Source organism: Myxocyprinus asiaticus, chromosome 31 (assembly GCF_019703515.2).
Source record: "Myxocyprinus asiaticus isolate MX2 ecotype Aquarium Trade chromosome 31, UBuf_Myxa_2, whole genome shotgun sequence".
Lineage (NCBI taxonomy): Eukaryota > Metazoa > Chordata > Actinopteri > Cypriniformes > Catostomidae > Myxocyprinus > Myxocyprinus asiaticus.
The window spans coordinates 11,794,830-11,808,757 of NC_059374.1; the positions used below are offsets into that span (position 1 = coordinate 11,794,830).

The window sequence follows — 13,928 nt, forward strand, 5'->3', positions numbered from 1 at the left end:
TGCTATCCTTTACTGATGTAAGATCTTCAAAACATCTCATTTTTAGTGAATGGTATCTAATGCCATGCACATGCTGTTTTATTAATGATTTAATTTCTCTTCATTCACAGGTACTAATTTGAAGCGTTCAACTTTTGTGAATCAAACTGTTTACACCTACATGTGGTTAACCGGCTGATCATTTTTTTTTTTTTTTTTTTTTGTTTGTTAATATCTGGCATCCATGGGTAATTCAACACACTTTACAACCATTATATTGTCTGGTTACATTGAAATAGGAAACATTAAGTATTTCTGTTTCACTATTTTGACCTTATTGTTTGTTGCAGTCTTAGTTGCAAACCAATTGCTAATTGGGGTAATATGTAGAGAGAGGTCCTTGCACAAACCTATGTATGTTTTTTTGTGCAGTTTGTCTGTGAATGAACTATATGGCAGCATTGCTGTATTCCCATCACTTTTAAGCAATATGTTACTGTCCAAGCCCCCAGAAGTTGCACTCACCCTTTGTCATGTTCAGATATTTGCTCTGTACACATATGGATCAGTAGAATTTTCTAATTTAGCAGTAATGTCTTATGACAGGTATGTTGCCATCTGTTACCCTTTGGAATATCACAGAATAATGTCTCCAACTAGGATTGTTACATTGATCGCACTAGCGTGGTCAATATCAATTATCAAATTCTCCCTCACTTTATCTGTGAATGTACAGCTCCAGCTGTGTGGAAATGTACTGGACAAAGTATATTGTGACAATTATATGCTTGTGAAACTTTCATGCTCAGAAACAACAGCAAACAGCATCGCTGGCATAATCGGTACCACGTTAACCATTGTTGCTCCTTTGGGTTTAATTTTGTTCTCATATACAAAGATTTTAAGAGTTTGCTTAAAGTCCACAAGAGAAACTACACAAAAAGCTGTAAGCACATGTGCTCCACACTTTGTCTCATTACTAAATTTTTCTGTTGGATGTTCATTTGAGATTATCCAAAGCAGGTTTGATAAGGTGCCCATGCCTCCTATACTACGTGTAATTCTCTCAACATATTTCCTAATTTGTCCACCACTTGTCAATCCTATCATGTATGGTATGAGACTTTCTAAGATAAAAAGGGCAATCAAAAAATGTATATATCGTTCAGTTTGGATACAGCCTCTATCACAATAAGAATGTTGTTCATTGTCATCTAAAGGGAAAAGGAATACACTAAATATTTTAAAGTGCATATTTATAGTAAATCTGCTGATCTTTACAGAACAAATCTGTTTGTATTTGCACAGATAACACTGTCTAATGGAAATAGTGTAACTCACTTTTAATATATTTTATATAATATTAAAATATAATCTATGTCTCTTGAATGGCCACTTTAACTCGCTTTTATTCCTTTCTTTAATCTTTTACTAAATTTGGAGAAAAACTGTTTAAATTAGGCAGTATACTTCTATATTCTCCCTTAGCTTCTCATAATTCTTTACTGAATTTAATCAAAATTAAAAAAGTGTAACAATTACAAAAAAATATTTTCAGTTTTAAATGTTTTACACATGTTTCTTATTTTAAATGTTAAATCTAAGAGTAACTAATCCACATTTTTTTTTTTTTTTTTTTTTTTAAATGGGCAGTTTATGAAAAGTGACATTTAAAAGTGATGCCTATACAACTTTATCAAATGTACAAACACACACACACACACACACACACACACCATACAGAAAGTATGCAAAATGTACATCTTATCAGTTGTGCCATTGCATATTACATGTCAGCAGCAAAACATGGTTGTATACTACATTAGTTAACACTTTAGGTTTCAGGAATTAACAATGTACAATATTTACAGTATTTATTATTCTTGGTTAATGTAATTTATAAATAAAATGCAAATTATTTGGCTTTGAGGTTAGTGGAACTCCCAGGAGAGTGCAATATTTCATATTTCCCTGCAACCTAGATGGTTGAAACGTGCAAATAAGTAGGGGAAAATTGAATAGGTGTGTGTTAACTGATTTTAAATCAACACGTTGAGGCAAAGAACCACCCGAAGAGATTCACTTCTGCATTAAAATAACACACACCTAGCCATCGATTATTTTGCTTATACCATGGTAACTTACCAGCATTGATTAGATAAAGCTGTCATCGATTTTTGTAGTGCTAATTTCTACCGAAGAATACAAATAACAGTTAATTTTATCTATGAGATCTGCCCTTTCTAAATCAAACAGAGATAAAATAGTACGATAAGATTATATTTATTTGAATTAATTAAATATATAAAAATAAAAATTATATATATATATATATATATATATATATATATATATATATATATATATATATATATATATGTATATATGTTTAAATTGCACAATTAACTCCGTCGGCACGGATTTCGAACAGCGCTGCCGAGTATTCACTTAGCGAATCTCCGCTCTCTTCCTAACAAAACGGACAAACTACATCTCCTCACCCACACAAACAAGGACTATCCAACCTCTGCTGCCTTGTGCTTCATAGAAACCTGGCTGAGTAAAGCCTTTCCGGACAGCGCGTTACATCTGCCGGGCTTCCAGCTGTTCTGAGCGGATCGCATCGCGGAGTTAACAGGGAAAACGAGAGGCGGTGGAACATGCTTTTACATCAGTGAAAGTTGGTGTACAGATGTACCAGTGTTAAAGAGGATATGCTGTCCTAATTTGGAAGCGCTCTTTATTAACTGTAAGCCTTTCTACTTGCTGTGGGAGTTTTCCTCGTTTATTCTGGTGAGTATGTATATTGCGCCAAACTGTTCCTGTGCCTGAAGCAGTTTTTCTTCTTCAGGTGAGGCTTTATTTCCCCTCTTCCTCGACACCACTTTACAGTTTACCTTTATGCACTAACTCAACACTAACACACACTGCTTCCACAAATAAACTCTCACTATTAGAAAATCCTTGCTCGGCTCTGTCGTATCCAGTCTCTCTCTCGACTGAGTGTTGTGTCGCTCTATTTATGCCGCTCTCCCCGTGCTCACTGAAATTAGAGGCAGGTGTTAGACATAATTTAGCTCAGGTGTAAGCGCCCTTACCGCTTTCTCTCTCCGGAGAGATGCTTGACCACGCCCCTGCTGCCACATATCCCCACCGCCCGACTCAGGCTGGGGCGGCATCCGGCCTGCCTACCACTCCCCCCCCATTCCTAGAAAGGAAGTCGGCGACAGCCATCTGCGCCCCCGGTCTGTGGACCACCTTGAACTTAAACGGCTGAAGAGCCAGATACCAACGGGTGATCCGGGCGTTAGTATCTTTCATGCGGTGGAGCCACTGGAGTGGGGCGTGATCTGAGCAGAGGGTGAAGGCCCGCCCCAGCAGGTAGTATCGGAGAGTGAGGACTGCCCACTTGATGGCGAGACACTCCTTTTCCACGGTGCTGTATTTAGTTTCCCTTAACGAGAGCTTACGGCTAATGTACAGCACCGGGCGCACCTCCCCCTCCACCACCTGCGAGAGTATGGCCCACAGCCCCCTGTCTGAAGCATCTGTCTGTAATTCTCTCTCTCTCGAACTGTCATCCCCGGCCGCCTTTATCCCTTGCGCGCCCCATCAGGCTGATTGGGGACCGGGTGTGTCTCATTCCAGCCCGGCCCCGCCCTCCTCAGCTTTACACTCGTGTTTGAACACAGCGCTGCAACAGCTGGCTGATCAAATCACAGACACAGAACAACAATACCCGGACTCAGTTATTATTATTCTTGGGGATTTAAACAAAGCAAATCTCACACGTGAACTGCCCAAATACAAACAGCACATCACATGTCCAACCAGAGACAGGAACATACTGGATCATTTCTACACAACAATAAAGGATGCATATCGCTCTGTCCCTAGAGCAGCTTTGGGACTCTCTGATCACTGTCTGGTTCATCTTCTTCCAACCTACAGGCAGAAATTAAAATAAACCAAGCCAGCAGTAAGGACTGTAAAGAGATGGACCAATGAAGCAGAGCGGGGAACTACAAGCCTGCTTCGAATGCAGGGATTGGAGTGTTTTTGAGGCTGCAGCCACTGACCTGGATGAGCTCACAGATACTGTTACAGCATATATCAGTTTCTGTGAGGATATGTGCATTCCTACTAGGACTTATTTAAAGTTCAACAATGACAAACCGTGGTTTACAGCAGAGCTCAGGCAGCTTTGTCAGGCCAAAGAGGATGCTAACAGGGGTGGGGATAAAGTCTTGTACAATCAGGGCAGGAACACACTGAACAAGGAGATCAGAGTGGCTAAAAGAAGAAACTCTGAGAAGCTGAAAAACAAGTTTTCAGCTAACGGCCCTGCATAAGTGTGGAGTGGCATGAAACAACTCACAAATTACAGGACTCCTACCCCCAACCCTGTAGGGAACCAACAACTGGCTGACGACCTGAATGTGTTCTACTGCAGATTTGAAAGGCCCAATCTCACACCCCACACCCACTCTGACCTTCAATTCACACAAACACCAACACCTTCTGCAACCCCCCTCCTCCCCCCTCCTGCTACTCAACCTGCACTTAAGATCTGTGAAGATGATGTGAGCCACGTCTTTTGGAAAAAAAAGATGAGGAAATCTTCAGGCCCAGATGGCGTCTCACCAGCGTGTCTTTGATCCTGTGCTAACCAGCTGGCCCCATCTTCACACAGATCTTCAATAGATCACTGGAGCAGTGTGAAGTCCCATGCTGCTTCAAACACTCAATCATTATTTCTGTCCCAAAGAAACCAAAAATCACAGGACTACAGACCTGTCGCCCTGATGTCTGTGGTCATGAAATAATTTGAGAGACTGGTGTTGGCCCACCTGAAGAACATCACTGGACCCTTTCTAGATCCCCTTCCATTTGCTTATCGAGCAAACAGGTCTGTGGATGATGCAGTCAACACTGGATTGCATCATATCCTGCAACATCTGGACAGACCAGGGACATATGCAAGGATCCTTTTTGTGGACTTCAGTTCAGCTTTCAACACCATCATCCCAGCTATACTCCAGTATAAATTACACCAACAATTACACTCTGTTCCCATGTCTATCTGTCAGTGGATTACCAGCTTTCTGAAGGACAGGCAGCAGCTTGTGAGACAGGAGAAACTCACTTCTAGCACCTGTACAATCAGCACTGGTGCCCCCAGGGATGTGTTCTCTCCCCACTACTCTTCTCCCTCTACACCAATGACTGCATCGCCAAGGACCCCTCTGTCAAGCTCCTGAAGTTTTCAGATGACACCACTGTCATCGGCCTCATCCAAGCTGATGATGAGTCTGCATACAGAAGGGAGGTTGAACAGCTGGCTGTCTGATGCAGTCGAAACAACCTTGAGCTGAACATGCTCAAAATGGTGGAGATCACTGTGGACTTTAGGAGAAACACCCCAACACTGACCCCCCTCAACATTCAAAACAGCACTGTGGCAGCGGTGGAGTCATTCATGTTCCTGGGCACTACCATCTCATAGGACCTGAAGTGGGAGACCCACATTGACTCCACTGTGAAAAAGGCCCAGCAGAGGTTGTACTTCCTTCGCCAGCTGAGGAAATTCAACCTGCCACAGGCGCTGCTGATACAGTTCTACTCAGCAGTCATTGAGTCTGTCCTCTGCACTTCAATAACTGTCTGGTTTGGTTCAGCTACGAAATCAGACATCAAAAGACTACAAAGGACAGTTCGGACTTCTGAGAGGATTATTGGTTTCCCTCTGCCCCCCTTCAAGAACTATACATCCAGAGTGAGGAAAAAGGCTGGAAAAATCACTCTGGACCCCACTCACCCTGCCCACTACCTTTTTGAACTGTTGCCTTCTGGCTGATGCTTCAGAGCTCTGAGCACCACAACCGTCAGGCACAGGAACAGTTTTTTCCCTCAGGCTATCCATCTCATGAACAGTTAAATTGCCCCATTGAGCAATAACTATGTGCAATACACAGTTTAGTCTTTTTTATATTTATCCAACACATCCAACCTCTTCTGCCATTTCATTCCTCTGAAAAAAAATAAAATAAAAAATAAAAAATTCATTTGCACTGTACATAACAGATTGTATTAGATTTGCACTACCCATGTGTATGTGTGTATGTATGTATGTGTGTGTCTTTACGTATGTGTGTAATTATTTTTTATTTTTTATTCTTATCTATGTCTTGCTGCTGTTTTTGTATTGTTGTACACTGGAAGCTCCTGTCGTCAAGACAAATTCCTTGTTTGTGTAAGCATACTTGGCAATAAAGCTGATTCTGATTCTGATTTGACAATGAAATGACTAGTTTGAAATGGGATGAAATACTTTCCTCTGATGATCTGGAGTTTGGCTGTAACATATTTATTTGTAGAATTAACTCTGTAAGGGAAATATTTACTGTAAGGGTTCAGAAAAAAATTAAGAACAAAAGTAATTTACCCTGGTTTAATGAAAACTTATGGAAATTGATGAAGAATAGAGATTGAGCATTATGGAAAGCTATTAAGTCTGGAAGAGACACATATGTTGATTTATAAAGGCTTGAGAAATAAAGTTATTAAAGAACTTAGAGTAGCTAAATCTTGTTTTTATCTTCATGTAATGAATGAGGCATTAGGTAATAGTAAATTAATTTGGAAAAATAATAATAAACTTACAAGGAGGGAATCACATTTTGTTTTTAGGAGATTTACAGCTCAAAGCTCAGGGGAAATTATTTGAAGATAATGTTTCCATTGCTGCTATTTTTAACAATTTTGAGTCTGTTCATGAGCTAGGAAACAAATTTACAGAAAGGGAACTGGATATTGTTCCTAATGATGCCGGAGGTCAAGGTTTTGACCTGGTTATGACCAACAAGATGCAAGTGAACAAAGTCATCAGCTCCTTAAGAAACTCTAAATGCAGAGATACTTCAACTTGATACAATGCTTGTTAAAAAACACAAAGATATTTTAACTCCCACTATTACTCATCTAATTAATCTATCGCTTAAATATAGTACTTTTCCTAGTGACTAGAAACAAGCAATTGTCACCCCTATATTTAAATGTGGAGACCACCATGAGGCCAGTAACTATAGACCCATAAGCATATGGCCAGTACTTTCAAAGGTTGCTGAGAAAGTTGTCAACTGACAACTTATACAAGCAATTTTGGTTTACATCATATGCAGTTTGGCTTAAGAACAAATCATTCCACTGAAACAGCTACCTTACACCTGATAGAGCAAATAAAATCTAGGCTTGACAAAGGAGTAGTTGGTGCTATATTTTTAGACCTGCATAAAGCATTTGATACAGTTACGATGTTCAAAGTTTCATTTTTAATCTAAAGCACTGGCGTGGATGTATTCATATTTATCTAATAGAACGCAATGTGTTAAAGTTAAAGCTGCATGGTCCAGCAAAATGAAGTGCACAATGGGTGTACCTCACGGATCGTTGTTAGGCCCCCTATTATTTAGTCTGTATATTAAAGAGCCCATATTATGCTAATTTACAGGTTCATGATTTACATGCTTTAATGTTCAAATAACACATTATTTTTCTCATACTGTACATTTCTGCTAAACCTATTTTCATCCTCTGGCTCAAACACTCTGATTTAGGTCCATTCTCTTTAAAGCCCCCCTTTCTGAAAAGCCCAGTCTGCTCTGATTGGTCAGCTGGCCTAGTCTGTTGTGATTGGTCAACCGCGTAGAGCATGCGAAGGAAATGTAACACCCTTTACCATAACTGAGTTTCAGGCTTCCTTAACAGCTGTAAACACTATTGTAACTATGGTAACAATGGTGTCAGTTTTTGCCGTCCCAGTCTGAGTGTGATAATGAAAGTTTGGAAGAACAAGCCGATCGACCTGAACCACCTTCGCAAGCACGATTTGTGCAGGACGTTTCACAGTGGTAAGTTTTAATTTTGTAGTTTTCTTAAAAGTACACTGTTGATTATTGTGAACCTAACAAAGCTTCAAGTAAAAGACACATAGTGCATCTAAGTTAATCATCTTTTGCTGGAATGGGTGTAGCTGAACTTTTTTCGCCAGAGCTATGAACGGAGACCAGAGGCTTACTCTCGGTTGGACATTACCGGCAGTATTAGAGAGTTAGTGAGCAAGTTATGCGTGGACTACCGTGTATAGCTGCCGTAATATTAAAGCTTGTAATTATAATTATATAAGACTCTTGAGATCGACCATTTTGTTACACAGTTTTAGGTAAAAGCCGGCCCACAGCTGAATAGTAAATCCTTACCAAAACAATAACATTACATATAAGTTAGCCAAGCACTACCGTGGATTGCGGACGTAAAAATCTCCACACTTGATCACTATTCATGATAGTAAGAACGACAAACAATTTGCATAATTCTACACATTTGTGGGTAAAAGTGGGCCCGCAGCTGATTAGCAAAACCATTTCAGCACAATAACATTAGCTAGCAGGTTAGTAGAGGCCTACAGCTGTGTACTGGGTGTACACTGGAGCTACAACACAAAACTCCACTTTTGAACTCTCGGTAGCAGATAAATCCACAAATAATCAAGCACACTTGCAGATTGTGATCCTGAAATGCCAGATTGTCCCAACAAAGTGGGAACTGCACCATCTTTCAGGAGTAACCTTCTTGAAAATCCAGCATTGGTTATGGTTGTACTGCTAAATAAATCAAATACATTTTAACCACTGATTCTTCAGTTTGTCTGCCTTTGGAAGTCCAAAGAGGTTTTGCTTTTGCAGTGAAGAGAACAGCATCTTCTCGACATGGCGACAACACTATCCCAACTCATTCTGGCCTCTGCTATGACTACATTTGTTTGAGGGTGGCCCAAATTTGCCCTTAGGCAGGCATTATGCAAATGTGTTACATTGTGACGTAGATACTTTACAGAAGAAATGGCTGGACTACAATCCAGCCATTTCTTGTAGTTCTTGAGCAGTGTTGTCTGTGGGAGAGAATAACTCTTTTGCATGGACTTTGTCCTTTGAAACTTTGCAGACCTTTTACATGCACAAACAGCTATACTACACACTAAAGGAAAGGTAAAATCCCAAAAAGCATAATAGGGCCTCTTTAATGACCTATCACAACAGTGTCAAGGGACAGAATTGCAGATGTATGCCGATGACCCTGTTGTATACACACATGCAAAAACAGCTGAGCTAGCGGCTGAGAAGCTAACAATTGCTATGGAAAGGATCACACAGTGGCTTGATCAATCATGTCTTAGCTTGAACATTAGGTATGTTCTTTTCCAAAACCAATGTGCAGCCTCCTAATGCTGGCATTTTCATTAAAGGTGTTAAGATTGATATAGTTACTGAATTTAAATATCTTAGTGTAATAATGGATCCAAAACTTAATTTTAAGAAGGATGTCAAGAAAATGATGAAAACCATTAAATATAACTTGGCAAATTTTAGACAAATTAGAAACTGTCTTTCTGTGGATGTAGCCAAGACATTTATGCATGCCACGATACTTTCCCACATGTCTTATTGTATTACATGCTGGGGCAGGCTGGAGATACAGTGATTAAACAACTAGAATCCTTGTACAAACAAACCTTAGTTCTGGATAAAAAGCCAGCTCAACATAATCATTTTAGGATACTGGAAAAACATTGTCTTTTGAGCTTTGAGAATTTTTTGCTTTTCTCAAATCTGAATGTTGCGTATAAAATTTTAAATGGTTTGGCCCCTCCTACATTATGTGATTTTGTTTATTTTCATTTGGAAAACTCTGTAAAATCCAAAAGAATCTTATTTTTTTCCACCCTTCTATACTCTTCAGCTGCATTTCTATTGCTTGCAAAATCTACACTCTCCTTCACCCCCAGCTCCTCTGTTATTTGAAGTCTTAGTCCATCACATCTGTTTTTATCAGAATCCAGGCTAATGCCAGGGTTTACACATCCTCCATGTGTGGGGCATCAGTGATGCATGAGTGATGCATGAGCAGCGTTTTCATTTCGGCACCCATATTAACAGATTACACCTTTCCCACTGCAAGTGTGAGTCGCGCCTCACTCACGCCCCGCTTATGGAGGATGTGTGAACCCGGCGTAACAATCTATGCAACTCTATGTATTGTACCACGTTTGCAACGTGTATATATTTTTAATTTGTATCAATTATGTAAGAATATTGTACACATTATAATATATTCTGCTGGAACAAATTAGGTTAACAAGGAATGTAGAGCTCAGAGTCTCAGTCCTTCAAAAAGACATTTACAAAAGAGTTATCTGGTCATGGAATTAAACATTCAATTTTATTATCTATTTTACTTTTAAATGAGCAGAAAAATGTATTGCTCCAGTAAAGTGTGCTTTATTTGATAAAGGTCAATACAGTTTAAGCAAGGATAGCATATCCGAAGTGAATTTTCTGACATTTTCCTTATGGTTTGTGTATTCATGGTGTAACCACCTTTTCTTCTAAACCTTCTACCAAATAACAGTTTAAATGTTTCAATTTACAGAAGACAATCCAATTTTATAAAACTTCATAAAAAGTCTTCATAAATCAAGGAAGATCACTTTGTTTTAGTGTTTGTATTTGTATACATTATCTAATTTATATGAGAGCAAGCACACAATATGTACATTCTCTCCACAATGATTCAAAATAGATATTTGGTGGATTTAAATATTTGCATTGATTTAAAAGTATTTAGCATACAATGGTTGTGTAAATGTCAGCTACAGAAACATACAGAGAGAGCCTCTCTCTAAGGACCTGAAACATTGTCCAAATGTAAAATAGGACATCTACTTGTGTGCCTATTCAGAGATCAATACAGTTAATAAAGACCTTTATTTAGTACAAATAAACACTGCATCATTATGGCTATGTTCAGTTCTTACATTAAAACCAAGAGCAACTATTTTTCTTCGTAACATTTTTGTGAGGCTATTTCCAATCTCCTTTGTTCTAATCCCATAAATAAGAGGATGCAAAAGTGGAGGGATCAGGATAAAATGTATTGACATAAACACATTAACTTCTTTTGAAAGACTGAAATTAAACCGATTATATATCACGGAAAACAAAGTGGCCAATGAAAAATTAATAAAAGTAATCAAGTGGGGAGTGCATGTTTTCAGAGCTTTCTTCTGGGCACTTACTGATGCTTTCAAAGAAACACATAATATTTTGATATATGATAGAATGACAAGTATTAGAGGTAAAACTACAAAGACAAGTACCAGACTTATGCCATACAAGTCTCCCCAGGTACTTTTGACACAGGAGAGATTAACAACTGCCAAATTGTCACAAAACAATTTGTTTATTGTATACCTACACATAGGCAGCCTTGAAGTAAGATACACCTGCACAGCTAGGGAGCAGACAGGGGAAAAGTATACAATGAATAGCAGAATTCTAATTTTACCTGGTGTCATGATATTGTAATACTGTAGAGGCTTGCAAATTGAAACATATCTATCATATGCCATAACTGTCAATATTGCATAAGCACATGTTCCATAAACATTAATGAAAAATACTTGCAGAATACAGTCAGTATACAGAATATCTTTCATATCAGAAACAAGATTTTCCATTATTTTAGGAAGCACAGCAGAGGATCCAATTAGTCCATTAATTGCCAGGTTAAATAAAAATATGTACATTGGCTTATGAAGAGTTGTGTCTAAGTAGATCACCAGCATTAATGTTACATTTGCAAAAACAGTTGTAAGAAAGACCACAAGAGAGATTACAAAAACTCCATAATTAAGTGCACCAGGAGGTCCATAACTGGTAAAAATCAGAGTGATGTTCATACTTGGCAGAATCTTTTTTTTTTTTTTTTCTTCTGTTGAAAAGAAAATACAGATGTTTCAAGTCACTTTTGGTATAAAAATTCATTAGGCATGCAAAGGCATAATTATACAACATTATAAGGTAAACTGAATGAATTTGTATATTTAGGATTATATTTGTGTATTCCCTGACAGCTTGGATGAAAATAATACAAAATAAATGAATAGTGAGTTACAGTAAGTACATTCTAAAATACCCAAATACCTACAGTATCCAGGCTCTCCTGTCTTCTGAGATACTAAGCTCTTGTATAGCTTTATACTACTTCATGTGCTAAAAGACCCACTTCCATTGGATTTCATGTGCAAAAGCCCTCCCACCATAGATTTTAAAACGTAAAAAAAAAAAAAAAAACTGATTGAAGAGGCGGAATAAATGTTTAAAGGTTAAAAATTATAAAGATGTTTTTGTGTGTGTGTGTGAGTATACAACTTTTGATTTTAAAAATGTTTATGTATTACTATAGTATGTTGAAATTAATATTAACCAAGATTAATAAATGCTGAAAAGTATTGTTCAGTGTTAGCTCATGTTAACTAATGTTAACAAATGGAAGCTTATTGTAAAGTGTTACAGAATAACTTGTATTTAAATGCATAAATACTGTATGTTCATGTTTAGCAACAGAATACATTTACAGCATAAATTATGATGACTCTAGCTCTGGCGGCGCATCAGCATTATATTGTACATACTATAAATACTTTATTTAAATGAACAAATTTATTGATTCTTCACTCAGATTTTAAATCTTTCTAGTTATTATCCTGTATTATTCGATCTCTTAATAATCATATAATAATAGCAAGAACAACATATTTTTAAAATGTTATGACTTTGTTTTTCTTATTTTTATTTATTTTTTGTTTAATTTTTATACAACTTATTTTTAATGTATTGTACACAGTGTATGTATATATATATATATATATATATATATATATATATATATATATATATACACTACCGGTCAAAAGTTTTGAAACACTTGACCGAAATCTTAAAAATCTTTTGCTCTGAAAGCGTATGCTTAAATGTTTGAAATTAGTTTTGTAGACAAAAATATAAATGTGCCACCATATTCATTTATTTCATTATAAATCTAAAATTTAATAAAAATAAAAAAAAAGTTTTTGAAATTGATGACTTGGACCAAATAATAAAGAAAAGCAGCCAATAAGTGCCCAGCATATAGATGGGAACTCCTTCAATACTGTTTAAAAAGCATCCCAGGGTGATACTTCAAGAAGTTGGTTGAGAAAACGTCAAAAGTACATTTCTGAAAATTCTAGGCAAAGGGTGACTACTTTGAAGATGCTAAAATATAACACAGTTTTGATTTATTTTGGATTTTGTTTAGTCACAACATAATTCCCATAGTTCCATTTATGTTATTCCATAGTTTTAATGACTTTACTATTATTCTAAAATGTGAAGAAAAAAATATATAATAAAGAACGAATAAGTGTTTCAAAACTTTTGACTGGTAGTGTGTGTATATATATCCTTAAAAAGATAGGTGGGCATATGGCATACAGTGTATCTCCTCGGAATTTTTAGCAGCGGTGCTGTTGTGTGTGCGTCCATGAGCCCACAACATCGGACTGGTGCGTTGGTGGAGGAATAGCTTAAAACAGGGGTGTCAAACTCAATTTCAGCCTGGGCCACATCAGGGTTTATTTGTGCCCTTAAAGGACCGGTTGAAAATGTGGCACCAGAACCTGCTTTGGTAGCACCCATGCAATTACCAATATTTTTGCATATTTTCTGCATTGAGATAAACATTTGAAAGTAAAGCATTGATTTTGAGGTTGGGATGCAGATGTAAATTATGACATTATCAATTAGCAGATTAACATCTGTGAGAAAAAATGAACACCTCATTTTTATAGGGCTAAATTTAAATACTCTGAGAGTATGACTAAATATGGTCTCCTTTACAGATTCCTTTCATCAGGCTCCTACTGATTAAACTACTGTACAGTCATCTCTTGCCATTTCTAAAGGCAAGCTAAATCACTTACATTTTCCTGCAATCAGAGAGCATTACAAGAGCACAGATTTTACACAGATGGAAAACTGATATAGCTTGGTCCATAAAAATTATGAAAA

The 13,928-nt window shown here is 37.4% G+C and overlaps 2 protein-coding genes across 2 annotated transcripts; one reads left to right on the forward strand and one right to left on the reverse strand.

Annotated features, from left to right (window-relative positions):
- Positions 1–223: 223 nt before the first annotated feature.
- LOC127422013 (olfactory receptor 142-like) lies at positions 224–3,570 on the forward strand (the record flags this gene model as incomplete). The annotated part of the gene is made up of 2 exons (XM_051665319.1): positions 224–1,131; positions 3,555–3,570. Coding segments are annotated over exons 1-2 (924 nt in total), but the record flags the coding sequence as incomplete, so codon positions are not given.
- Positions 3,571–10,801: 7,231 nt separating this feature from the next.
- On the reverse strand, positions 10,802–11,776 carry LOC127422007 (olfactory receptor 52K2-like). The gene has a single exon (XM_051665312.1). It carries the CDS (start codon positions 11,774–11,776, stop codon positions 10,802–10,804), a length of 975 nt encoding a protein of 324 aa, XP_051521272.1.
- Positions 11,777–13,928: the final 2,152 nt, after the last annotated feature.

What these genes read in the sequence shown, in the direction of transcription:
- LOC127422007 (XM_051665312.1), bottom strand. Translation starts at nt 11,776, where the DNA reads ATGAACATCACTCTGATTTTTACCAGTTATGGACCTCCTGGTGCACTT.